We start from the raw sequence: 24060 nt of genomic DNA on the forward strand, positions 1-24060 counted from the left end.
TATTTTAAAAGTGTTGGAGCAGCAGCCTGTATATTCGATTTACTAATACGCATACAAAGTATACATATATACGTATTTATAAATGAATATCACAGGCATCAAAGTGCCAAATGAAAATGGGCAGGGGTCATTAGAATTTTTAGACACGCCTCCTGTCAAAGCGCCACATGCGAACATGGCAGCTTTCTTGACCCGATTACACCATGTTTCTCTCCACGTTTCCAACGCGGAGAAAATCGCGCACGACCTTGTCTCGAAATTCAAGTTTAATGTGTTCGCTACGAGACTGAGCGGCGGATCCCGGCAGCTGGCTCTCAGGAAAGGAGGGTCCGTTTTCATCGTGAACGAGAGACCAGAGCGGAGCGGCGTGAGACTGAACGAAGAGCCAGTGGGCATCGTCCCAGACAGATACTCACTTGATCCGAACCGGGTCAGCGTGGCGGATCATCCCGCGGGGTGTCTTTACGACGTCAGCGCACATTACGCAGTGGACACTGCGCGCAACGTGTGTTTCGAGGTGGAGGATGTGGAAAGCTCATTCAGGGAGCTCCGCCGTCTGGGATGCGATTTCTTGGTGCCTCCCACGACAGTTCAGGACGAGCGCGGTCATGTCACCTACTCGGTGCTTAAATCTATCGTGGGAAATGTGTGCCACACGCTCATTGACAGGAAAAAGTACGAGGGAGGCTTCTTGCCCGGGTTTGATGTCGTCGAGACGGACTGCAGCTTGGAGGAAGAGGACGCGTCTTGTCCAGTCACACATTTTGACCACATAACTTACGCCTGTCCCAAGAAGACAACCCACCAGGTCATGAGGTGGTATGAGAAGCTGTTTGGGTTTCAGAGGTTCTTCATTGAGAGGTGAGAAAGCATTGGCATTAACCTCCTGTTCTTATTCAGTTCAGCTTGATGTCAGTGTTACAGATGCCTGTTTGTTCTGATCAGTGATGAGGATTTGGACGAAGGTTTTGTCATAAACCAGGGGGCCATTAGATTACGCCTCACCGCCATGGAGTACTGGAAATGCAGCGAGGTGGGCATCGCTCTCCCCTCTGTGGACAAAAAAGAGCCCGACTGCAAGTTTGTCATTGCAGAGTCACTGTCTGAGCAAGGTAAGGGCAGCCATTCCCATCATGCTTCTGCCACATCTGGTGATATCCCAGCTCATCACTGTGTGCTTGCACTTTTTCTCCAGGCAGCAATCAGATTGACACCTTCTTGGAGAAGCACGAGGGGCCGGGGATCCAGCACATCGGGCTGTACACAAAAAACATTGTTTCTACTGCACATGTGATGGCTCAAGCTGGGGTCCAGTTTTTCTCCCCTCCTCCTGCCTACTACACCGAGGTCTGGCTGGTTCTTACAGAAACACACAGCAACATATTCATGATGACAAATTAACTAATATGGACTTGATAAATGCAACAAAGGGCCCACATTTTGCTCAACAAGTTGGAAAAGATATGCAGATCGCAGCTGTTTTTACGTGGTGAAATTGCAACCCCATCTTTCTGTGTGATTTCTGCATGATTTTCTAATAACAACATTTCTGTGTCTGATTGTTACATGAGACAACATATAACATAGGTCATCTTCTCCTGTGGTTGTCAACTCTTTTACTTGTGCTGTGACAGGTGGGAAAGCAGCAGGAGATAGAGGAGGCAGGACACAACCCCCAGATGCTGGCGCAGCATGGCATTCTCCTGGACACAGACCTGCACCAGGATCCCTCATCACAGACGGCACCCAGAGAAAACAGAAGGTGAGAGGCCGCCGAGGGCTGCAGTCTCGCTCGCCTTGGTGTTTATCTATGTTAAAATGTCAAGTTTTACTCTCCAATACGGTAAAAAATAAGCTGCAGTCTCACTCGCCTTGGTGTTTATCTATGTTAAAATGTCAAGTTTTACTCTCCAATACGGTAAAAAATAAGCATTTAACTTGGAATGTGGGTTTGCTTTAGCTTTTTAGAAAATATAATGAAAGAAAAACCCCTTGAGAAATTCTTTTTAGCAATGAAAGCAAGAAGCACAAACATCTCCTGTTGAATAATTTGTAGTGTCGGTATCAACACCTTTGTCAGTGTCATCCAGGACCAACAAAAGCATCCTTACTGTGTTATCGTCTGTTTCCAGACACCTTCTCCAGGTGTTCACCAAGCCCATCTTTGCAGAGGACACCTTCTTCCTCGAGCTGATAGAGCGGCAGGGGGCGACGGGTTTCGGAGAGGGGAACATCAAGACGCTGTGGAGGTCGGTGCAGGCGCACATGGAGAATAAGCAGGTGGAAAAAACTGTGCGAACTGCTCAATATTAGTCAGTCCAGATATTTTTAACTAACTTATGTACAAGTGCTCTCTATTTCACTCACGGAGTTAGTGGTAAATATAGAGCTGCTTTATATGTTGCACTGCTGCCAAAGTACAAATGATATGTTCCATTAATGCCTACATTTGAACATGACTGAAGAAATTAAATGAACAAACTGGTACAAATTCAGATGTTAACATACTACGCAGTAAAAGAATGTCTCTGTTTTCACTGTGTCAACGTAGAGCAACTGACTGACTCCAGAGCAACTGTTCCTTAATAAATCTATTACTCACAGTAGACCGTGAAGACCAATTACTGTCCTCAAAATGACATGCTCAGTGTTTCTCGGAATGTGTGTAGGCCAAATTTCAGAATAAAAGTTCTTGAAATCTCTTGGGTCGTCTTTGATAAACATCACCAGTGGCCAGAGATGGAAAGTGAGAACATTTACGAATGTGCTGGCACTTCACTTGATTTGACTTGATCACACTGATTTCCAGAGTGTTGTACTTTTTTTCTGTTCCTCTACACTTACGTCACAGCTTTCGTGCATCTTATTTAACTGATAAAAACTCTACATACAGGAACATCCTCAGGTGATGAAATATGATGTGTTGTTATGGACTGAACCACCTATGAATACTAATAAAGTGGGGGAGATTTGACTGACTACAACAATGAAATGCTAATGAAGGCATCAGTAATAATGCTAATAATAATGAGATAGTAAGTCCCTTTTGATGGAAAAGTCACATAAGTAAGATTTTGAATTAAGGACTTGTATTTGTATTGGAGTTTTTACATTGTTGCTACTTTTGTGTAAGTAAAAGCTCATAATACATTCATACTTGTATGATCCTTGTTGCAGATTAAACCATTAAACAGTATATAAAGAAAAAGGTAAGACTTTAACTCAAGCATGTCAAACTCAGTCCATTAAGGGCCGTGTGGCTGCAGGTTTTTGTTCCAACCAAGGAGGAGCACACCAGGCCAACCAATCAACATCAAGGAATCACTTAGTTATCAGCTGAAGACTGAGATCAGCTGATTAATTGATTCCAGCCAGGTGTGCTCCTCCTTGGTTGGAATGAAAACCTGCAGCCACGCGGCCCTTTATGGACTGAGTTTGACATGCCTGCTTTAACTGATGCCATGTCAGGGAAATTCACTTGTTACAACGGAGGGAGAGGTAGAAAAAAGAACAAATACACAATAAAAAGACAAAATACTAACAACTATAAAGACTATCTACAAAACTAACTGTTAGCTTCATATTAAAATGCTGCTTACAAGACCCTGAAAGGAGTAAATCTACGTGTTTAGTACTCTTACTTTAAATACCTAAGTGCAATTTGCTCATAATTCTGTACTTAAAAGTTCTGAATGCAGGACTTTTATGTAATGGAGTATTTTTAGTATGATACTGCAACTTTTACTGTCATTGCAAAAAGGAGGAATACTGACCACTTTAAGATAAGATAAATTATAAGATAAGATATAACTTTACTGATCCAACGCTGGAGAATTTAAGTTGTTACAGAGAGCAATAATGCCAAGAATTAAAAAGGAGACACAAGAAAAGAATAAAGAGACAGACAAAATAGAATCAACTATATATCTAAGTACATAGAAAAGGTGTATAAATACACAGTTGCCTTTGGAAGGATGGCTCAGTTTCTCAATAGAAGGTGTAGGCTTAAGGCCACTTCACCTCACCAAATATCCTAACTTTTTACCCCTATGTATTTGATTTCTAGCCTGATCGAGGTTAACATACTTTGCCATATAAACATCATAATGACTGAAAATAAAAAACAGCCTTTTTCTAAATACCTCACTCACACAGTCACTCATGAAGCGTTCCTGGAAGAACAGCTGCACCTCAGATACAGTGGAGGTTTTAGCAATGTGCATGCTTTGGCAAAAACACAGCTTCAGAGCCTCTTAGAAGGGATCTCCGAACCCACGGAGATGTGCCAGTTCAATTAACTCGGCCATAAACATTATAGGCGAGGATTAGTGGGATAGATGAGAGGCAGTGAAATTTAGATGGCGTTATATGACAACCATATGGTCTTCTTGTGTTCTGACTGTAGTTACAGTGTCCCCATTGAGTAACATCAGGGAATAATTTCACCAAAAAGCTGCAAAAAAAGTCAATTGCGTGTACTTCTGCGTTTTGACAAATGGTGTCAGTGTCGCCCTCTTGGCCAAACTAAACTTTTGAACAGCTGACTTTGGATTTGGATTTGTGCCCACGTATAGAAAGCTTATGAATCCTAGGAATGACAAACTCAAATACTGCACATAGAATAGCTGTACTCCTAATTCAGATTTGAATTTAATTTGTGGTGCAGCATGAGTTAAACGTTTAAACTGCATTCACAATCAGGAACGAAAACAAGCTAAATCTCAAATCATAACATGGGGAATTTTGTCGGGGGATGGAGAGGATTAACTGTGCGTTAAAGTTGAGAAGACATGGCTCCTGTAACAGGAGTCCTCTAGCCATCTGTCCGTGGACAGTGTGGATCACAGATGGCATACAGCATTCTGCATGGGGTCTCAGTCCTGGGAGTTGGAAGCTCACTTCCTATTTACTGTTAACCATATGCTAGCTACAGTTGCATGAACAAAGTCAAAGAGAAATCACAAGAAACACCAAAATCATGCTTATTATTTCTCAAACATGCGGACGACATTACTTCAGGTCACTCTTACTGCATTATGATTGGTGCATACTGCCCCCTATGGTTTTCACAGCCGCAACACACCAACTTGTTGGATTCAAAGACTACTTCTCATGAGCTGCTTTCATCGTGTTTCCTAATGAGTCATCTGTGCCTTTTTGGACTCGACATGCAATATGCAAAGTTTGCTGTGTCATATACGCTGCATTTGTTTGGTAAAGCGCTCGCTTTTCCAGACTGCTGAAGGGGTTTCGGTTAAAAAAACAACAACAACAACTTGTCACCCCCAAGCTGCAGCCTACACAGTGGAGGAGACAAATCCTCGGTGCCCTTTAGCACCAAAAGCAGACAGTCTAAAACCGAGGAGGACAGTCTGGGGGAGATTAGTGGCACACAACAGATGTTACTCCTTGATTAACAATAGTGTCTGCCAGGGGTGAGCTTGAGCTCCCCACCCTTCTGAGGCCCAGAGTGTTAACTTCAGCGCCCACAAAAGAAATGAACTTCTGCGTATGATGTGAGAGTTTAGGAATGATAAAATTTACTGTTAATCTTTTTACTGGTGCAGCCTTTGGAGACGTGACAAGAAAATCACATTGCTTTACTGTTGTGCAGTCCTTGTCACGACAGTAATTGGGTTACATCGATTTTCCTAGGATTTTGGCTGTCTCTGGTTCTCTGGCTGTCAGTGGCTCACAATGCACACACAGTGTCTAAACAAACAGAAAAGTAAAGAAACAAAACCAACAGTTATTATATGTGAACAAGTTTTGCTGGAAGTGCTTCCCAACTTAAAGGTGTCGCAAGATGATTAGTCAGAGAGAAAGAACAACAAAAAACTCTCCATGTTTTCTTTTTGTCTGTGAAACACTGTTTATTACCTCTCTAGGCCTGCTAATAGTATTCACATTTACAAATATAAAATCTCTATGTAATTCATTAGAAGGTAAAAAGGTTTGGAACCACTAACCTGAGTGATATTAAAATGTTGTGCAGGTGACCATGCATACAGTTATTGCAAGTTAAATAGCAGCATATTGCATGCTGATGAACGTTGTGATAAAGCCAGAATACATTTCCTTGAAGGATAACATCTGTTTGTAAAAAATGTATTTAATTGGGACACACCAAAGTTATACTTGAACTAATAATGTGTGTGTGTTTGAGGGGGGGCTGTCAATGTATATATATTACACATCTTTCTGTCTCCCTCCATCTGGCTCTTTAAGTCACACACACTTGGCAAATTAACATGGTACACCATTGTATATTGTGAAAAGTGCCTTGTCTATATGCACAGCTCAAGACTGTGATTACTTTTCATTACTGGAGGGTGGACCAGACCACTAGTTACACATGCGGGTGTGGAAATGTTACAAAAAGTCTTACAGAGATTATATCTTACTTTCTACATCTACAAGCTTTATCAGAATTTGAACGAGCACAGAAAAAGTTATGAATGAGTTATGAATATGCCAAACATCGCAGACAATAAAAGTCAAACTGAAAGTTTTAGTGGTAGCAATAAGTTAGCGGACCCCCCTCTCCCCCTGTCTAAAGTGGTATTGCTCGCGTATGTTGTCACAGGCTCGTTAGCGTGCAGTCTTGGACGGCAGCGCTCAGGGCTGATGTTGTAGTTTGCAGGAGCCGCCTGGAGCAGGACGTGGGGTGACCTGCGCTTCGCCTCATGCCCGACGCCTCCCTCTCTCTTTCGGCTAAAAACAAAACCCAACATGGTCCAGCGAAACTGACTCAACGGCACGTCCGAGGCGCTCACCGTGACGCTCGTGAGTGACAGTTTTTGCTCAAATAACGCGTTTTCTGTTCTAGCTAACTTCGGAGCTAGTTGGTGAAGTGTGGAGTGTGATGCTCCCTTGTGTTTTGGAAGCGTGCGATTCGCATGAATGGTGACTTTTTACGCTGACAGGTTTAATGAAAAGTGAGCAGCAGCAAAGTTGTCTTCTTTGTGGAAACTCAACACAGCTCCAGTTAGTTAGCTTAGCAACTTTTCCTCAAGTGTACTCCTGCCTGAGCCCTGTCCCCTCTGTCTTGTCTGGGCTATTACTTACATGCAGCTTGAACTACTTTTTTTTTATAATGTCTGTTTTGTCATATCTAACACATTAACAGAAACGCAATGTGATGAAATACAGAAGGAAAGGTTAATAAAACAAAGTGTCAGTAAGTTTATGTGAAGTTTAAACATGATCATACAGGCTTTTATAATGATTTGTGGTGACTTCTAACCATTTTTTTTATGTCAGTGTCTTCCATTCATCTTCTCACCTTAATCCCAGAAAGTATGCCTGACGTCTTCGACATCTGACGATAAACAGAATCTCAATCAGATTATCTGACACAGTGATCGAGTTTTCCATGAGGTTTGCAGAGAGATACTACATTCCTTGGATCAAAAGCATTTTATGTGATCTGGTTAGCTTTGAAGCTAATCTCCAAACTGGAGATTTCACCCATGCATGCCACACATGGCAGGATAGGCCAGTGTTGTCAGGTGGCAAATGTGTAAGATCTTTTTAATATTCGTCAACAGCCATTTGGTGCACGCCTCGCTACCTGACAATGCCACATTATCTGGCATCCATGTCATTCGGGTCTTCCTGAGACCCTCCGGCCCGTGTGTTAGGGTTTGTGCCGTTGCTGTGGAATGTTGATGTCTTATCTTTGTCCAGCCAACCTTCCCCTCAGGTATGAACACAGGGCTAACTGACACACAATCCAACAGAGTCTGCAGTTTAACTGCTCAGTGGGACCATAAACACAAGAGCTCGTTAAACCTGAGCTCCTCAGAGTGTCCCACGGCCATGCTTGCGAATGCTAAAGTGGCTTGAACACTCACACATTGCAAGTCAAAGAGAGAACGCAGGAGAGTTGCTGTTCAAGTGCAGAAGTTTCGTTTATGTTTCAAACGCGTACATTTCATATTTTAGCATCAGTCGCTTGTGGCCTTTCTGTTGAGTTCAAAATCCTGTTTGCTCTGTAGCCTGCGTGTAACATTCTGTGAGCTCCCGTCACACCGGTTTCTTTGCCAAACTCATTTCCCTTTCATGAGGGATTTTGGAAAAGGGGTTTAAGGGACTGTTTGTGCTGGTTACTTGGACTAGCTCAGTTTTCAGGGCCTTTTCCTCTGAAACTGAGAGGCATCCACCTGGAGGGCTGGCAAGCTCATCAGAAAAAAAAAAAACTGTTGAACAGTTTTAGCTCAAGTACAAAAGAGGCTGCCTATCAGCGCTCGCAGATGATTCCTCTTTCCTCTCCACATCACTGAAAATATTTAGACCAAATTTGAAGGCTCGCTTGAGATCTGTGTATCGTAATGCCGCTGTTATGACATTGTTCAAACACTCATCCGGAAAAAAAACTTTGTTCCCCGGCTTTGTCATGCTGTTTCATGTGTCTATGGTCAGTGGAAATGCAGTGTAGGGGGGGATGGATAAATTCCTGCATGTGAAACTCAAGCGTGCTCTTCCCCTATCCACTCTTCATCTTGATTGAAAGGTAATAGGGACGTATCCACTGGATGTGACTCATTTGGGTCTATTAACAAGCAGTGTTATACTGCTGTGGAAGTAGATGGATGTTGTGTCTCCAACCCTTTATAATTAACAGACTTTGTTAGATTTAGCATTCAAGTGCTTGACATTTCTCTCCAACTTGGACAGGTGTGCTGAAAGCCTCGATTACAGAGCTCAACAAAGCTCTTGTTCTGGACAAATGTATACAGTGCATGTGATTATGTATGAGATAATTAAACAGCAGGCCTGCTTTAAAACGTAGGCCTCCTTGGCTGCCATGCATAGCCATGCTGAGCCTTTGTGTTTATGGTAAGTGGGCAGCTGCATGCTTGTGAGACCTTGGCTGTACCCCAGGCCTTCAACTGAGCTTGATAACTACTATTGAAGCCTCCCAGCCATGCTCATTTCTGACTATTCACTCACTGCTTCACATGTAGAGTGTGCCTCCTGTTTGACATAGCCTAATTTCTGTGAACATGCGGACAGCTGTGGGCTAGCCTGCGCCCTACAATGGGTTTCATAAATTTCTTTTCAGTCAGTCAGCCGTGGCAAAACTCGGTGGCACCTGCCTTTGTGACGCCTAATTAATGACAAGGCCAACAAAGAAAGTTTTGGGTTTCAAAAACCATGAATTTTCGCAGCGAAAGCAATGTGTTGCTGAAAAAGCAGAACTGGTTTGCCAAACTGTCATTCAGTTATCTGGTCGTCATGAGTAGTGCATGTCTGTCTGCCTTTTCTGACACGCTCTGTCAACACACCCACCATTATGACAGAAGCAGTCCAAATATGGATCCTGTGCAATCCATGCCACTGAAAAAAGTAGGCCACTAGAGCCAATAGCTCGGGGGAATCAAGCTTTTTAGGAACATGCATATTTTCTCCAAGAGGATCTTTCCGTGGAAGCCTTTACCCAGCATTCCTTTCACAAGTAGCACAGTGATGAAGAGCAGCACAAATCCTTCAGTTAGGTTGCATGTCGGGCCGTCTCAGGTGCTCGGCAGATGCTCGGATTACTGAGACGGCCACAATCCTGGGATTGTTGAGAGCAGGACACAGATCTGACTGCCATGTATGCAGGAATGTCAAGGGAGGATGTCTGAAAATTCAACTTAACATTTAAGCTTTTCATAAATTTACAGAGATGAAAGCTTTTGCACAAAAATTAAGCATTGCGATAAGCCTAAAAATAGATGCATAAATTGTCATGAGCAGTTCACAAATGTGTTGCTCAATAGCCTACACAAGGTGCAACAATGATATCAAACTGTGTTGTTTTCCAGCAGCTCTCCAAGTGCAATAAAATGGATTAGTATTAGCTCTAATTGTCAGTCAGACACAAAGCTTCCAAATCCTTATGTAATGTTGGCCTAACCAGTGGGATTACAGTCTGAGCAATGTATGCAAAAGCTGCTTGGGGAAGCGGAGCTTTCAGGGGTGACCACAGTTTGGATATCTGTTGTGATGGCTAAGCTGATGGTCTGCAGTCTTTCGGGACTTTACCGCAAGTTGTGAAACTTAGAAAAGGGCCATTTACCATAGAGTAGATCTCATATACAAAATACTGACTTTGTTGACTTTAAAGCAGGCCTCCGCTTTATAGTTGACCCAATCGACTATGTGGTTTCCTGTCTCGTCCTATCTAGCGCTCTCTCAGGCCGTGCGATAGCGTGCTATTTCTGAAGCCCCAAAGCAGCAATGGTTGAAAGGCTTTTGGCGACCACAAAGGAAGTGTGGAGTCCCATCACCTCGTCCAAGGCGGCGTTATTTGCTGTCTCGTAGGAAAGCTGCTGTCAGGGCAGACTCTGCTGCAGTCAGTCAGCAGCCTGTATGCATGTGGTGGAAAGCCACGTCTGAGGGGAAACGTCCTGCAACGTTCTTCCCCTTCTCAGAGATTAGACTTCTCAGTTGTCACGGTGGTTGCTGTCCCAGCGCAGATAAAGAGCTATCAGGCTGCAGAAGCATAGAGGCTCCTACTGATTCCAGATAATGGCAGCATCGCTACGGAGGTGATTCGGGTTTTGACGCCCGATGGCGCTGCGTGGCACCTCCTGTGAACACGGCAGTGCGTTCAGTCTAAGATGATTGGTCGGGTGTATCCAGCAAGCGTTGGACATCATGCTTTGGTGCGGCTCCCTCACTTGCTTTACAGCTTTGTGCGTAGAAGAAAAAGCAGACTGCCCTTTGCCAGCGCTTCTCAACATGCTTTCTATTCACAAACTGTCACAAGTTTGAATGCCTTTCAAAGACTGTGGGGCTAGGTTGGGCCTTTTATAATTGTGTGTTCAACTTATGTCATGGAACTGAGGAATGTTTATAATTATGTTATAAACCTCGCCCATTTAAAGCACTCGGCTTAGCTTTATGGGATGAAAACGTAATGCCGGAGCATGAGAAAGGTGATAAATTGTAGCCATCCTCTGTAACTGGAGGTAATGGATGTTGTTTACAGTTTAGAGTCCAGAGTGTCAGGCTGCAGTTAAACTTTTTTTCCATTTTTCTATGGAAGGAAAACATCGTTGTAGCTTTTTGTTTGGGTAAACATCATGTTGAAAAGCTTTTCTTGACTTTGCCAAATTCGTTTCTCTGGGCGAGGTTTTTTTCTTTCTGTGTCAATGCCAGCTCCATCCATCACTGAGCCATTAAGGGTAATGTATAAACAACTGTTTCCTCCACCCCAGCACGTCCCTAGTTATCTGTGCTCCGAAACCCAGATCTGTGTGGTTAACGGTCACGCACAGTATACGCTGGTCTGGCCTAGTCCTGAACCAAGCTTTGATCACTTCTTCTGCTCACAGAGGCCACAAGTCAAAGCTGCCAGACGTCTTTGAACCGTGTTGATCTCTTTGTAGAGCTCTGCTTAAAACATCCTTGTGTTTAAGTTGTTCTCCTGACGTGAAAAGTGTTAGTAATGGAAATCATATGCTGAATGCAAACACCACCTCCAGTACGTCAGCTCCCTCAGGGTCTTGTGACACTGCCCCCTCCTCTTGTACACACACACACACACACACACACACTCCACCCCACCACCCACAACCTCTGATGTCGCCTCTTTTGTTTCCCACGGTGTCTCATTTTCTGCACAGAACACTCTTTTGTTTCACGTACGCCCGTCTCTCTCTGCCCCCCCCCCCCCCTTCTCGTGCTTGCAGTTGCTCTGTCATTCAAGCAGACACTCTCCGACCTTGCAGGCATCCTGCGACCGTCTCGTGTCCACTGCACTTTGTTTCAGTCGGCTACCTGACGTAGCCTCAAGTGGAACTGATCTGGCGGTAGTAAAAAAAAAACCTCTGCGATGATTATATAGATTTACATCTGTGGCCAATCAGCTGTTTTACTGTAACCGTGGTGCAGCACTAATGTGAAGAGGGTTGTTTTGATAACCGCAAGGTCAGCTATTCCCAGCCAGCCCTGAGTATTCAATTACACAACTTTGACTTTGCTCTATTCCTCTCTGTGTGCTCCAGTGTGGAAAACTTTGAGGAAACTCTCTTTCTCTCAGATAGCTGATGATCCTCCACATGTACAGGCAAGAACAAAACAAGGTATAGGGGTCCAGTTCTGGTGACACGGTGGAGGGTGAAATTGCAAATTACAGACCCCCATATGGTGACAGAGACGACGCCTTGCCAATCAAAGCGTTTGCTCACTTGAGAATTAAAAGCAGGAGTGGAGCATTACAGTAACCTCAGATTCCACAACGCTTGAATGTGTGTGAGATCATTCAATCCTTTGTCATTCTCAGCGCCTGTAGGCTTGAAAGGTGGCTTTGGAAAGTTTGTAACTCACTCCTTAATGGAGGACAACAGCTGCAGACATTTGGATTCACAGTCGTTACAAAGGCACAGACATTTCTTAAACCACTCCTGCAGCATTATCCACTTTTTAAGGGTTTCTCCACAAGATGGCTAAAGATGCAGCTTCCATGTATGTGGTAGCACTGTCGCCTCATCATAGCCTCAAAACTCTTGTCAGAATTAGTGTATTTATCAAAGCAACTACTGTTTGAAGCATACTGAGCACACAGTTCAGAGCCAAAGAAATTGATTATGCTGTAGAACTGGTTTGAAAAGTTTCTATCAGTGTTTGATATTTAAAGGTTAACTATGCAGGAATTATCGCTTAACTTTTTGTAAACACAACTCCGGCTCAACGCCACCTAAAGTGCATGGCCCCTGCCTGGTGTACCACCTGCAGCATCACATAAGTACATAATGCAGGGAACACCAATAAACACTAATGGGTGGGTTACTGGGTCTAATTAATGCCCATTTTTTTAAGGAGGATCCAGCATTTTTGTCACGTGTTGCGATTGGAATCGATTGTACTGTAACTGCTGTGAATCCACGAAGAAGCAGGAAGCTACACACTCAAAACATATATTTTCAGTTGAGCGTTTCCTCAAGGGAGCAGCGGGTTTTCTCTCCATTGACCGTCTCAGAGCCTCCACCCAGGGGATCTGTTCTCCCCAATCCAGCTGGATTGTTCTCTGCTTATATGGTCGACAGAATGTCAGAAATGTACTGAATTCTAATCCCGTGCTCATCTTTGTGTGTCCGCTCAGGATTGGGCCGAGGAGTGAAACACATTCCTGAAGGAATCGAGGGCTTCTGTCGAAAGCTTATGAGAAACCAGCCCGCTCACACCGTGCCCGTCAAGATGGCCGTCAGCTTTTCTTGCCCTCACAGGAACGCCTTGGGACAAGGATGTGCGTTGCCATGGTGATCATTTACAAGAAAACACTGGAAAAGAAGGGTGCCGACGATGTAACATCCAAAAGTACAGATTTTGGCCCGGTGAGATGTTATTTTTTACTTCTTTTTTTTTTCGGTGTGAAATGTGTCATTTCCTGTTTACATGTAGCCATGTCAACAGGCCTCAACTGCGCTTGTAAAGGGGGAAGACAACAAGGCGCTTCTCTAAATCAGGATATTATTGCTGGCTACTCATCAGTCTGCAACCGTTTTATGGCTCTCCTTCATATTTTCCTGTTTTGCCAACTTAAATCACTTGAGTTTTAGCTTCTCCGGAGGCAAATTTGTTGGAGAATTCACAAGTGTTGCCTTACTGAATGTCAGGAAGTGATGTCAAAAAAACTATTTGGATGTTGAAGACCGCGAACAAGGGATGTTTATCTTACCATCACTGATAATTGCATCATAATAGCTGCCAACTGTTATCAGCAGGGCGTTTGTCATTTGGTGTTGAATCCTTCGTGTTCCATTTACTTCAATCAAAACGACAAAGGAGTATTTTAGTTCCACTAGGCTGAGCAGCTCTGACTCATTTTCTAATCAGCATCCATGCAGTAGAAAGAGTCGTTCTGCCAGCGCAGAGTGAAAAATTCCCCCAGCAGTGTGGACTGACTTTGCCCTCTCAGCCACGTGAAATGAAGTCATCCTGCTCTGAGACTGAGCGTCAATCAGAGGCATTTATAGTGGAACCTCTCTGTTGATAGGTCACACGCAGCAAAAAATGTTCTACGACATACACTCTCTGGGCCAACATACAGTACAAAAAATTTTACTTTACAGTAGCTTTTTACTGACACTGACACATAGCAAACCTATTTAAGTGACTTTCTGGTTTCTGGCGAGCTGACAGTGAACCTCTCTTGCATTTCTGCAGTTCCAGGCACAGACCATGAGCCAGGGGACTGCACTTTTCTCTTGTGGACTCATGGGTAAGTCTCAGCCATGTACACACCCACTGCTGTAAGGATGATATGAATCATTTTAGCGATAAAGAACTAGGAATAGTGAATTTGGTGGAAAGTTAGAGCATGTACTTAGAGCACATTGATGAATTAATGTGAATTCAACATTGCCACAGTGTCCTAACAGCACCAGACATATAAAAGGAATTGCTGCTTTGGTATAAATTACACATCATTGCAACATGCCTTCCTTTTTAGGCCACTTTTGTCAGTCACTGTCCCTTACTTCCCATTACATACTGCACATGACAAGTCAATTTGTTCTTTCAACAGTCCTCAGCAGCTTCAGAGGCCAGAAAATGTCAGGTGTTCACTGACAGCAGTGCTTAGGAGGGGCCTGTCATATTGTCGCATTTCATAGAAATCATGGGCAGCAGGCCAGCCTCTGCTGCATCTGGTCTGTGGTCACATGGCATTATGTGAAACATGTCTGACAAGCGTTTCTGGCAAGATGAATGCGTGTCAATAACTACGTGTTAGCAGCGTATCATTAGCAGAGATCTCATGGCACTCCTGCATGCTTTAAAGCTGAGAACATGTTGTCCTCAAGTTGAAAATTTGGTTATGACTACAAAGGCCATATCCTAAGTTTACCCAGCTGCATGAGTGACAGCCTTTGTGTTGTAAGATTAAATGGCATTCTGGCCCTGCAGTAACTTGGCATCGAGTGTGTAAGACCGGCAGAGTCCTGTCAGAGAGCACAGCAGTACCAGTAGGTGTTGTTCACACTGCCCTTTGTTGGGGATTTTATATCCAGTGGAGAAGAATAGACCTTTTGCATACCAGGAGTGGGCCGTGGCTGCGACGTTCAGCGTCTGACTCAGAGTTGACTGACCAGTTCACTTGGCTGACCCATTCAGCTAGAGTTTCTGTTGTGGCAATAACAGGTGCTTTCCTGCCACGGTCGCTACGGTGGTGGGGCATCAGCGGTGGCAGATATGGAGCTGGTCTGACGCAGACTTCTCGTAGATCTCGACAAAAGAACAAGAGGACACGCCAGAATGTTTATGATGGTTTATTGACGTTTTATCAAGCCTAGCTCCAGCTGAGTCCAGGTTTGATATTGAGTCGGTTAGACATTAAGCTCCGTTCTCTTTCACAATCAGCTGTGACACTAAAGCAGCGCCCGAAGGAAAGGATTTATTTTTAGTGCCAATTACATGAAGCAGGGAGTAGTGTCAATACAAAGTACACATGCTGAGACCAACATGCCGACCCGGACTGGAACTGTGTCACGGATGTCGTCCATGTTGAGGTTGCCAAACATAACCTCTCATGACCGTAAAACCTTGGCACTAAAAAAACGTTTGTTTTTTCGGAGGTTCAAGCCAGAAGTTATTCTCATATTGTAGTGTAGTGTTTTGTTCTTCTAAAGGAGTTTGCACACCAGGTTTGAATTTTTAGGCAAGTTGTTTTAATTTGTCCTCCATAAAATTTCAAATAAAAAAGCAAAACTGATTCTGATACTTTTTTTAAAAATTCCTTTTGACACTGAAATAAAATACAGCCCTGAAGCAGTGATGATGATGATGATGATGATGATGTCACTCCTAATGAAAAATAAAGTGTGAAGAGCAGGGAGATTTTACAAGCTTATACCAGCTGCAGAGTTACTTTAAGATTTACTGTCTCATGGCGGAAGCCTTGTTTGAAACATTTATTCATTTGGCAGAAGCTTTGGTCCAACGTGATGTACAAATGAATTCATAAAACTGCTGGAAGCACACATTATGATGGAAGTTGATCCTGAACAAAAGCTGGCAGTATGATAGACAAAACACACACACACACAAACAAATTGATGTGTTTCCCATACTCGTAAAGTTCATTGAGAAATAGAATTCACCTTTTTTTAACCTTTTGTCATAAAAAGGCCTAAAAAACCCAGAAAATCCATAATGATGACTAGAAAAGACCTCCACCAAGGAGGCAGTCAGTGCTTAGTATAAAACCCACGGTACCAGCAGCGAATGAGTCTTTATCGCAATAAAAAATCCTCTTTGGGATCCCAGGAAGCAAACAAAAATACTCAGTTTGAGACTCAGTACGATAGTATATAGATAAGAATAAACCCAAGTGACGCCTCTTGCTGAGTGATTCTCCGACAACTCTGAAGTGACCACCGGTAGTTCAGCCAGTGAGCTGCTGTCGGCTCCAGGGAACATCCAGCCTGGGGGCCGAGTGTCTGATGGGAGAAGAGAGGATGGAGGTGGAGAATAATCCAACTCCGTAGAACGGTGACCTATGAATTAAGGACTTTTTGAGTCGTTGCCAGGGGTTGCAAGCTAATGCACAATCACTTGCAGGATGGACATGCTTCTTCCGCTGGTAGCTAACATTAGATACGTTCATTTTCTCATTTCATCAATATTCTGCTGGCTGGAAGTGGCAGACAGTCGGCAGTTAACAATCACTGAGTCTAGATCTGAATTGACCCGCTGTTCGGTCCGGTGTGCGCTTTCAGAAGCTCTGCCATAAATCATTTCCTATATTTTAGGGGAAAATCTTGTCTGTCGTCAGATTTTGTTGAAGGTTATTTAATCAAAATGAATCTTGTGTTTTGTTGCAGAGACAAGCCGGTGGTGTGAGGTGGGCCACAGCTGTGCCATACAACAGAGGCCAGTTGGGACCAGCCTGGAGAGCCTGTGGGACGTCCTGCCTGAGGCGCACAGAAGTTCTGCCCACTGGGATTGGGATGTTGGCTCCACTTCGAGCACAATCTCCAGCCTGCTGCAAGACCTCAGCCTGACTGAGGCTGCGTCGTCGCCCTCCAATGCACCCCCCAGCAAGAGGCAGTGCCGGTCCCTGTCCTGCTCAGACGAGCTCGGCGGTTGCCGCTCTACCTGGCGCCCTCAGGGCTCTCGTGTGTGGACGACGGTGGAGAAGAGGAGGTGCCACAGCGGCGGCAGCGTCCAGCGCGGGGGAGTTGGCAGCGCGCAGCTCGGCTTCCCGGCCATGCAGCGCAGCTCCAGCTTCAGCCTGCCCGCCCGCTCCAACACCCTGGAGCTGCCCTGCTTCACCCAGCGTCTCCCCTGCCCCTCTACCTTCACCGGCCTGACGCCTTCCTCCTCCATGCCCCTGGCCTCCGAGCCCCCTGCGCAGCCCGTCTACCTCTCTCACGAACAGATCTGCCTCCCTGAGCCTCGTGGACCCTCGCCACCCAGCTCCCCTGACTCCACTCCAGAGCTGGAGCGCCGTGGTGGACAGGGGGGTCTTGCCCGTAGCCGCTCACAGCCGTGCGTCCTTAACGACAAGAAGATTGGCGTGAAACGCAGACGACCAGCTGACTCACACAAACAGAGGCCTTCTTTGGACCTGGCCAAGATGACCCAGGTTGGTATTTAAAGTTACTTTGGAAAGCACATCAGACAGAAAGAGGATGCTTTGCATCATATTTAATCATGACAGTATGCTCTGATTTTACAACAAACTGGCAGAGATTGCAGTATATACACTCTGTTAAACAGTATCTTTAATGTTGCGCCCTAGCTTTTCATATAATTTATAAGAAGCAACTTCCTGTGGCATTTTATGTGGCATTTATTTGTTTGAACTTGCCACAGACCTCTTACGTGCTCCAAAAGACCTCTGTCCAGTCTCCAGACAGACAAGACCCTCAGGAAATGGTGGTGCCAGCTGGAAGCTCTGCTGGGTCCATCAGTCTCACGAACATTAGCTATTTATACTCTGCTGTTGTGGCAATTTGCTGCTTCCATGTTGGATAAACAAACACTTCCAACTGAGGTCACGCCATTGTGTCTGTTCTCCCTCAGCACACCTCAAAGCGTTTCTGCAGGCACTGTCGTTAAATGAAGGCGATCGTTTGCTCATGCGGGCCGTTCTGGGTCGCATTCCATTACGCGGGTGTGTATTTTCACTCACAGAAATGGAGGGCTGATGATTTGATCAAAGCAGGAATTAAGAAGTCAGATGAGTTTGGATCATAAAAGAAGCGATCTTATGAAACCGCTGGCTCGAGCTGATCCACTTCTGAAGCCGAGCGTGTTTCAACAGACCATCCGTTTCATCTGCGCGGCCTGGCAGGCGTTTGTCTCTTTGCCCCACAAGCACACAGACACGCTCAGTAAAATTTCACACGTACACAGAGTGGATCATAAACACGGAGCTGGACTTGGCCCCTCTGAGAAAGTCACCCAGAGTTCAGCAGTGTCTTAACAGCGGCGCTGCCGTGACAGGACGAGCAGACGCCACGCACGCTCCAAACAGGGACGAGGTCAGCGTGGAGAAAAGAGCGTCAGGCGCGGCATCTTACAGTGTTTTCATAGAGGAATGTCAGGGTGCTGCGATTGTTAGCATTGGATCTGTCCTGCTGTTTGTGCTCTGTGTTCTCTGCTCTGCTCTATTAAAAGGGACTGCTGTGACGTTGGCTCGCAGCTCAGGTGGATGGAATGAAACCCTTGAAACCACGAGAAACTGTTTTATGGCGTTATTTGTATTTTTGTTTTTTTTCTCGAGGGAAAGATCTTTTTTTTAATTTCTTTAAAGAGGCAAAATGACTCCTGGACTAAATGACTCCCAGTTGGCCCAGTTATCGGCACTGCCTCTGGGTTTAGTTGCATAAGTCAGTCGACCCAAAAATCAACAAACATCAGTTTTCATAATCCCTTAATTGTGAAGGTATTTATCAGGAAATGATGCCAAACCTTTGCCAATTCCAGCTTCTGAGGATTTGCCTCTCTTCTTTGTTAACTCCACCAAGGAGGTTATGTTTTCAGTTTGGCCCAGTTTGTTTGCCTTTCTGCAGGATTAGAGAAAGACTACTGGCCTGATTTTGGCCAAGGAGGAACCCATTGAATTTGGGAGGGGGTCTGAAGCACGGGGCAGACCCACAAATTCTCACTTTCGTTAACATTGCGAGATATGGCGTAATAAATGCCTTACATCTTAAAATCCAGTCAAGTTCAACTGCGCAAAACATAGCATGCAGAAATACGATAAGTCCATATCACAGTACACATTAACTGGTACCAGCAATCCTCTGGGGTCGCCGACACACGTAGCTGCTCTGAATACAAACAACTGTAAAGATGGCACAATCGTAACAACGCTATTCTCCCAAACCATAGTGTGGCCATGGAAACAGAAATACACACATATCATGTGACTAATTCTACTCCTGCTCACATCTAATGTGAATTGTCTGCAATAAATTCCACTAGAAGAAGTTTATGCTTCACGAGAACAAGCAATAATACTGACCGTGAAGTTACATATTATAGAAGAGGGATTATTGGCCTCGGTGGAGGTCTGTGCTCTCTGGTTTTATATGATTTTAAATCGAATATACTCAGGTTTTAGAAAAACAAGCTGTTTGAAGAGGTCACTTGGACTCTAGGAACTTGTGACGGGCAATTTTTACTATTTTCTGACATTTTATAGATTATTAATTTAATTGCAAAGTTGACTAATTGTTTGCAGCTGTGAAGATTCAGGAAATCGGTGGAAGAGATGTTCACTTGTGTTCACAGACCAACCTTGCTTGGCACTCAGCTCGGGGGCTTTATCGTGCTCCACACGCGTCACCCTATCAGCATTCAAAGTCACCTTACTATTCAAAGATTGGTCACAGTGCTGAGAGTGTCTCTAAAGTGTCCTCTCACCCACACGCCACAGCGGTGTAGTTTACCCAGGGAGAAACTGCTACCCTCTGCGTGGTTCACTGCGGCTCCATGAATGTCAGGAAGTAGAGCAGCTGTGGCAGAGGTTATAGATCGTTGCACAGGGGAGATGCGTGTTGGGTAAAGAGATATTGATTTCTGTAAATTCAGCTCAGTGGGTGGATCGCTGCCACAACCGGGCCTCATGAGCTATTGATCAGCTTTTATTGACGGAGAGTCAAGGTCAGTATGGATGAGGAGGCTTTCTGCTCGCGTCTCCATTTCATTGGGTGATAGTTGCAGACAAACATGGACACAGGCAGAACTTATTCATGACCCTCATTGTAATGTGGCGCAGTAAGTTAGTAGAGCATTCTCCATTTGTTCTAAGTTAGAGCTGCATTTTTAGTTGACGTCGATGGCACCGTTTTGCTATAGTCCAGACGACTCACAGCCTTATCAGTCTGGTCCCATGGTCCGGGCAAGAAGCCTGAAGTGCTAATGCAGAAGGCAGCAATGTGACACTGGCCTGGTGCTGACAAATGCAGCCGCTTGACCAGCGCCAAGAAAAACAGCAGGGCCCCCGTTTGATCTACTGCTGCCTGATGCAGAGACCTTTCTCACTGCTGTCAGGTCCAAGAGGTGGATCATAACGTTACAGTTCAACCTTACTTCGCTGCCCTCTTCAGAACTCTCACCGCTCTCACATTCGCGGACCTGAAGCTTTGATGGGTGATAAATCCAGAATATGTGAATGTCATTGTGGTTGCAAAAGAGCTGAACTGATCAATGGACAGGCGGAGCTATAAATTTATCATTTTAAGTAACAGAAGCTTTCTGGCAAGTGGCTCCACCACTTTGGTCTCAAAAGCTGTCAGATGGGTCGATACAATATTTTGTGCAGACATTGATGGTTCCCAGGTGATGGACCCTAATGACTTTGATGATTCCCTTTAGCGCCACCATGAGGTTTACATCTGTGGTTCTGAGTGAAATGTCTTGACAGCTATTGGACGGATTGGCATAATATTTGGTACAGACATTCATGGTCCCCTCAGGATGAGCTGTAGTTACTTTAGTGGTCCTTTGATGTTTCTTCCAGTGCCATCATCAGTTCCCAATTTTGATTTGTCCAATACTTGAGTTTTGACAATATATACTTGCAAAACCAGTGACATTCTCAGCCATACATTGTGTTTAGTGCTAATTTGAAAATGTTAGCATGCAAACACACTAAACTGAGATGGTGAACGTGGTAACCTGCTAATGTTTGCATTGACATTGTTAGCATTAAACTTATTGGCATTTAAATCAAAGCAATCTGTGCTTTGATTTAGCAATTGTAGCACAATTCAAAACACAATCTTGTGCTATTCTTTAATCTTAAGATTCAAACAGTTTTTTAAACAGTTTTCATTTGATTAGTGGAGCAACAGCAAATCTATTAACCACTTCCTTAATTAATTGTTTGTACAATATACAAATGCCAAATATTCTGAAGTTCCAGCTTCTTAAATGTAAGGACATACAGCCTTTCTGTATCGCCTATCATGATGAACCTTATCTCTCTGGGCTTTTCAAACTCTAGACAAAATGAGCAGATAGAAGACGACCTTGAATCTTGAATCATAAAAAAGCCATAGATTAATCTTTAATCTATCGATTAGTTGCAGCTGCAGTTCGTACACTTGGCTGTGATCCCCCCAACAGGCCCATGCTAAGTATTACATAAGCGCACAAGTGACAGGAGGTTTCACAGAGCCCTTATTCTCCTGTGTCCTTCTGGCCCAGCACCGTAGTGGTCAGGCATGAGGCAGCTGTCCTGCCCTCCACATTAGCTGTACAGATTGGATAAGCCTCCGTCATAAAGCCTCCCGCTCCAGCGCGCACAGCTGTCACAGGACTTGCCTGCAGCAGTGCTGGCACATGCAGATTCGCCTAAGGAAGTTTCTGGGTTTACCAGATGTATGTGTTCATTGTGCAGTGCCAGTGAAAGGCCGGCAGAGTCGAAAAGGCTGACATGAGTGATGTCTGCCCTCCGGGTATCTGGCCACTTGCTGCCTGGGTTCCCGTTGGACCTCAGATCACATAGCCTCACTCGTCAAACTACCAGTTGCTCCAGTATGTAACACAGGCTAAATTTATACCCTTTTAAATCATGTCACTTTTTTAATATTATAGTGGTTGTTGCCCAGTGTCCAACTCTGACCTCACTGGCTCACCCACACACTGTATGAGTACAGTAGAGGGATTGTTTTCATAAGATGGCTGTATGCTTTTTCTTTTGTTTGTGCCCTAGTTAGGACATGGGTCATAGTCTGAGATGAAGGAAATGTTTTTAAGTCCGTCACTAAATATGCCATCACCATGGAGACTTCCAGATTTGACATATGTGTTGAAGTATGTGCTTATATCAATTTTACACTTCTAAAAAAACGACCTCTCTGTTTTTTTCACAGAAACTTCGGAATTTCCACAGCCTCAGCTGCCCTGGGATCACAGGCGAAGACAGCTGTGAGTCAAACCAGGCCCTCCTCACTCTCAGGAGCACGGCTCAGCGCGACACCGACGACTCGTCTGCGAACGAACACAGCTCGGAGGACGTTCAGCCTCGGACCAAAGAGGGCGAGATCAGCAGGGACGTGTCGTCAGACCCCACCGTTGAGGAGGCGGACTGGAACTTCACGGACTGCGGCGGCGTGACGCCGGGGTCGACCAATGGGAAGGACAATGAGCCCCTGTGGGCGGGGCTGTGTAGCATGAGGAAGGACGCGTATCAGCTTGGAGGCGAGCTCGACATTGAGCAGATTGAGAGGAACTGAGCTGGACTGTCTTCCTCTTGGGGGGGAGCTAATTTAGGGGGCCGAATGTTTATCACCAGGTGGTACAGCAAACAGTACTGATAGTCTTAAGGACAAAGCAAGTGGAAAGCTAATGTTATGAGCGTTTCAGCACTTGTCGTCTTTTTTTTCCCTCAAGGAGAGATTGAGCGGGAGCTTTGGGCGCTAAAAGCCCATTTTTGGGGACTTTGTGTAGTCAGAAGCTACTTCCGCCACGTGCGGTATCTCAACTGTGTCTCAGGAGAACAAGGAAGTCGGGGAGGACGGATTCGGGATAATAAAACTGCTAAATAGAAAAGTGATATATTAATGTTGGCTCAGAGACTGGGGTCTTTAACCCTGATTATCTTCATTGTACTACATTTGGAGAGAATTCACAGCAGGTTTGTATAAATTCTCTGCACTAGAACCAGTGTCCATTCCTCTGACCTTCAACCGTACACGAGTACATGATGGACAGGAATGGGGACTACTTTGAGAGCTACTGTTAGTAAAGCCCCTTCCACTCTTACTGAGCAACAAGCTGCACGCACACACAACCTGTAAAGTATATTGAAGAGCTTAACATTTCACACAGTAACATCAGGCTTCTCTCTTAGGTCTATGCTCCCGTTTGTTTGAGAGAAACTTTGTGATGCTAATAGCGTTAATATTCTTTCTTATATGATTTGTAACTACAAAGTTATGTTAAACATGAGCATATTTCTATACAAATAAACACAGTTTTAAATGTGCCTTTGTCATCACGTTATTTAAGTTTCCAAGCAGACTATGAAGCGAATGTTGGATGCAGTGTAATTGCATATAAATCCAGAAGGGCCCTGTACATTTTGCTAGTGGTCGAATATAATCTCATGGATTGAGTATAATGTACTTTATTTTGTACTTTTACTGAACTTTTAACTTTGAGGTATTTCTACTTTGAGAACTTCAATTTTAAAGCTACTTTAAGATGCATTTTAGCGGCAAATATAATTTTACTCCAAAATCTTTCATGATAAACACGCTTTCTGTAATAATAATCAAAAAATCTACAATATAATCTAATCCAGTGGTTCTCGAACTGGTGGGTGGGCTCTCCTGGGGAGGCCATAGAGCCACTGTAGAGAGGAAGTGGATGACCGAAGGAAAATAATTTATGGAGTGAAAATAGAGTTTGCTGATGCTATTGTGGTGACCTTTATTTCAGTGCAGTTCATCTTGGCTCCTTTTTATAAATTGCTGCCTGAATTATTGTTAATGACTGCTTAAAATTGCTGGGTGGGGGGCATGAACTTTTTTCAGCTTCTGAAGGGGCCTATGCCAGAAAAAGTTTAAGAACCACTGATCTAATACCTAATAATATAACACTGAT

At 44.4% G+C, this 24060-nt stretch overlaps 2 protein-coding genes across 2 annotated transcripts; both read left to right on the plus strand.

Annotated features, from left to right (window-relative positions):
* Positions 1-175: 175 nt before the first annotated feature.
* Positions 176-2681, plus strand: hpdl (4-hydroxyphenylpyruvate dioxygenase-like). The gene is made up of 5 exons (XM_041963196.1): positions 176-861; positions 946-1112; positions 1196-1347; positions 1635-1762; positions 2133-2681. The coding sequence occupies exons 1-5, from the start codon at positions 176-178 to the stop codon at positions 2311-2313; spliced, it is 1314 nt and encodes a 437-aa protein (XP_041819130.1). The 3' UTR covers positions 2314-2681.
* A 3938-nt stretch (positions 2682-6619) lies between these two features.
* Positions 6620-23440, plus strand: fam53b (family with sequence similarity 53 member B). Its single transcript, XM_041963417.1, has 5 exons — positions 6620-6786; positions 13097-13328; positions 14161-14215; positions 16818-17581; positions 22326-23440. The coding sequence occupies exons 2-5, from the start codon at positions 13239-13241 to the stop codon at positions 22686-22688; spliced, it is 1272 nt and encodes a 423-aa protein (XP_041819351.1). The 5' UTR covers positions 6620-6786; positions 13097-13238; the 3' UTR covers positions 22689-23440.
* The last annotated feature ends 620 nt before the right edge of the window (positions 23441-24060 follow it).

The sequence above is a fragment of the Chelmon rostratus genome, chromosome 21 (assembly GCF_017976325.1).
Source record: "Chelmon rostratus isolate fCheRos1 chromosome 21, fCheRos1.pri, whole genome shotgun sequence".
NCBI lineage: Eukaryota > Metazoa > Chordata > Actinopteri > Chaetodontiformes > Chaetodontidae > Chelmon > Chelmon rostratus.

Coding starts and splice junctions, on each gene's coding strand:
- hpdl (XM_041963196.1), top strand. CDS start 176: ATGGCAGCTTTCTTGACCCGATTACACCATGTTTCTCTCCACGTTTCC. Junction 862..945: donor CAGAGGTTCTTCATTGAGAG/GTGAGAAAGCAT, acceptor TGTTCTGATCAG/TGATGAGGATTTGGACGAAG. Junction 1,113..1,195: donor AGAGTCACTGTCTGAGCAAG/GTAAGGGCAGCC, acceptor CTTTTTCTCCAG/GCAGCAATCAGATTGACACC.
- fam53b (XM_041963417.1), top strand. CDS start 13,239: ATGTGCGTTGCCATGGTGATCATTTACAAGAAAACACTGGAAAAGAAG. Junction 14,216..16,817: donor TTTCTCTTGTGGACTCATGG/GTAAGTCTCAGC, acceptor GTTTTGTTGCAG/AGACAAGCCGGTGGTGTGAG. Junction 17,582..22,325: donor ACCTGGCCAAGATGACCCAG/GTTGGTATTTAA, acceptor TTTTTTTCACAG/AAACTTCGGAATTTCCACAG.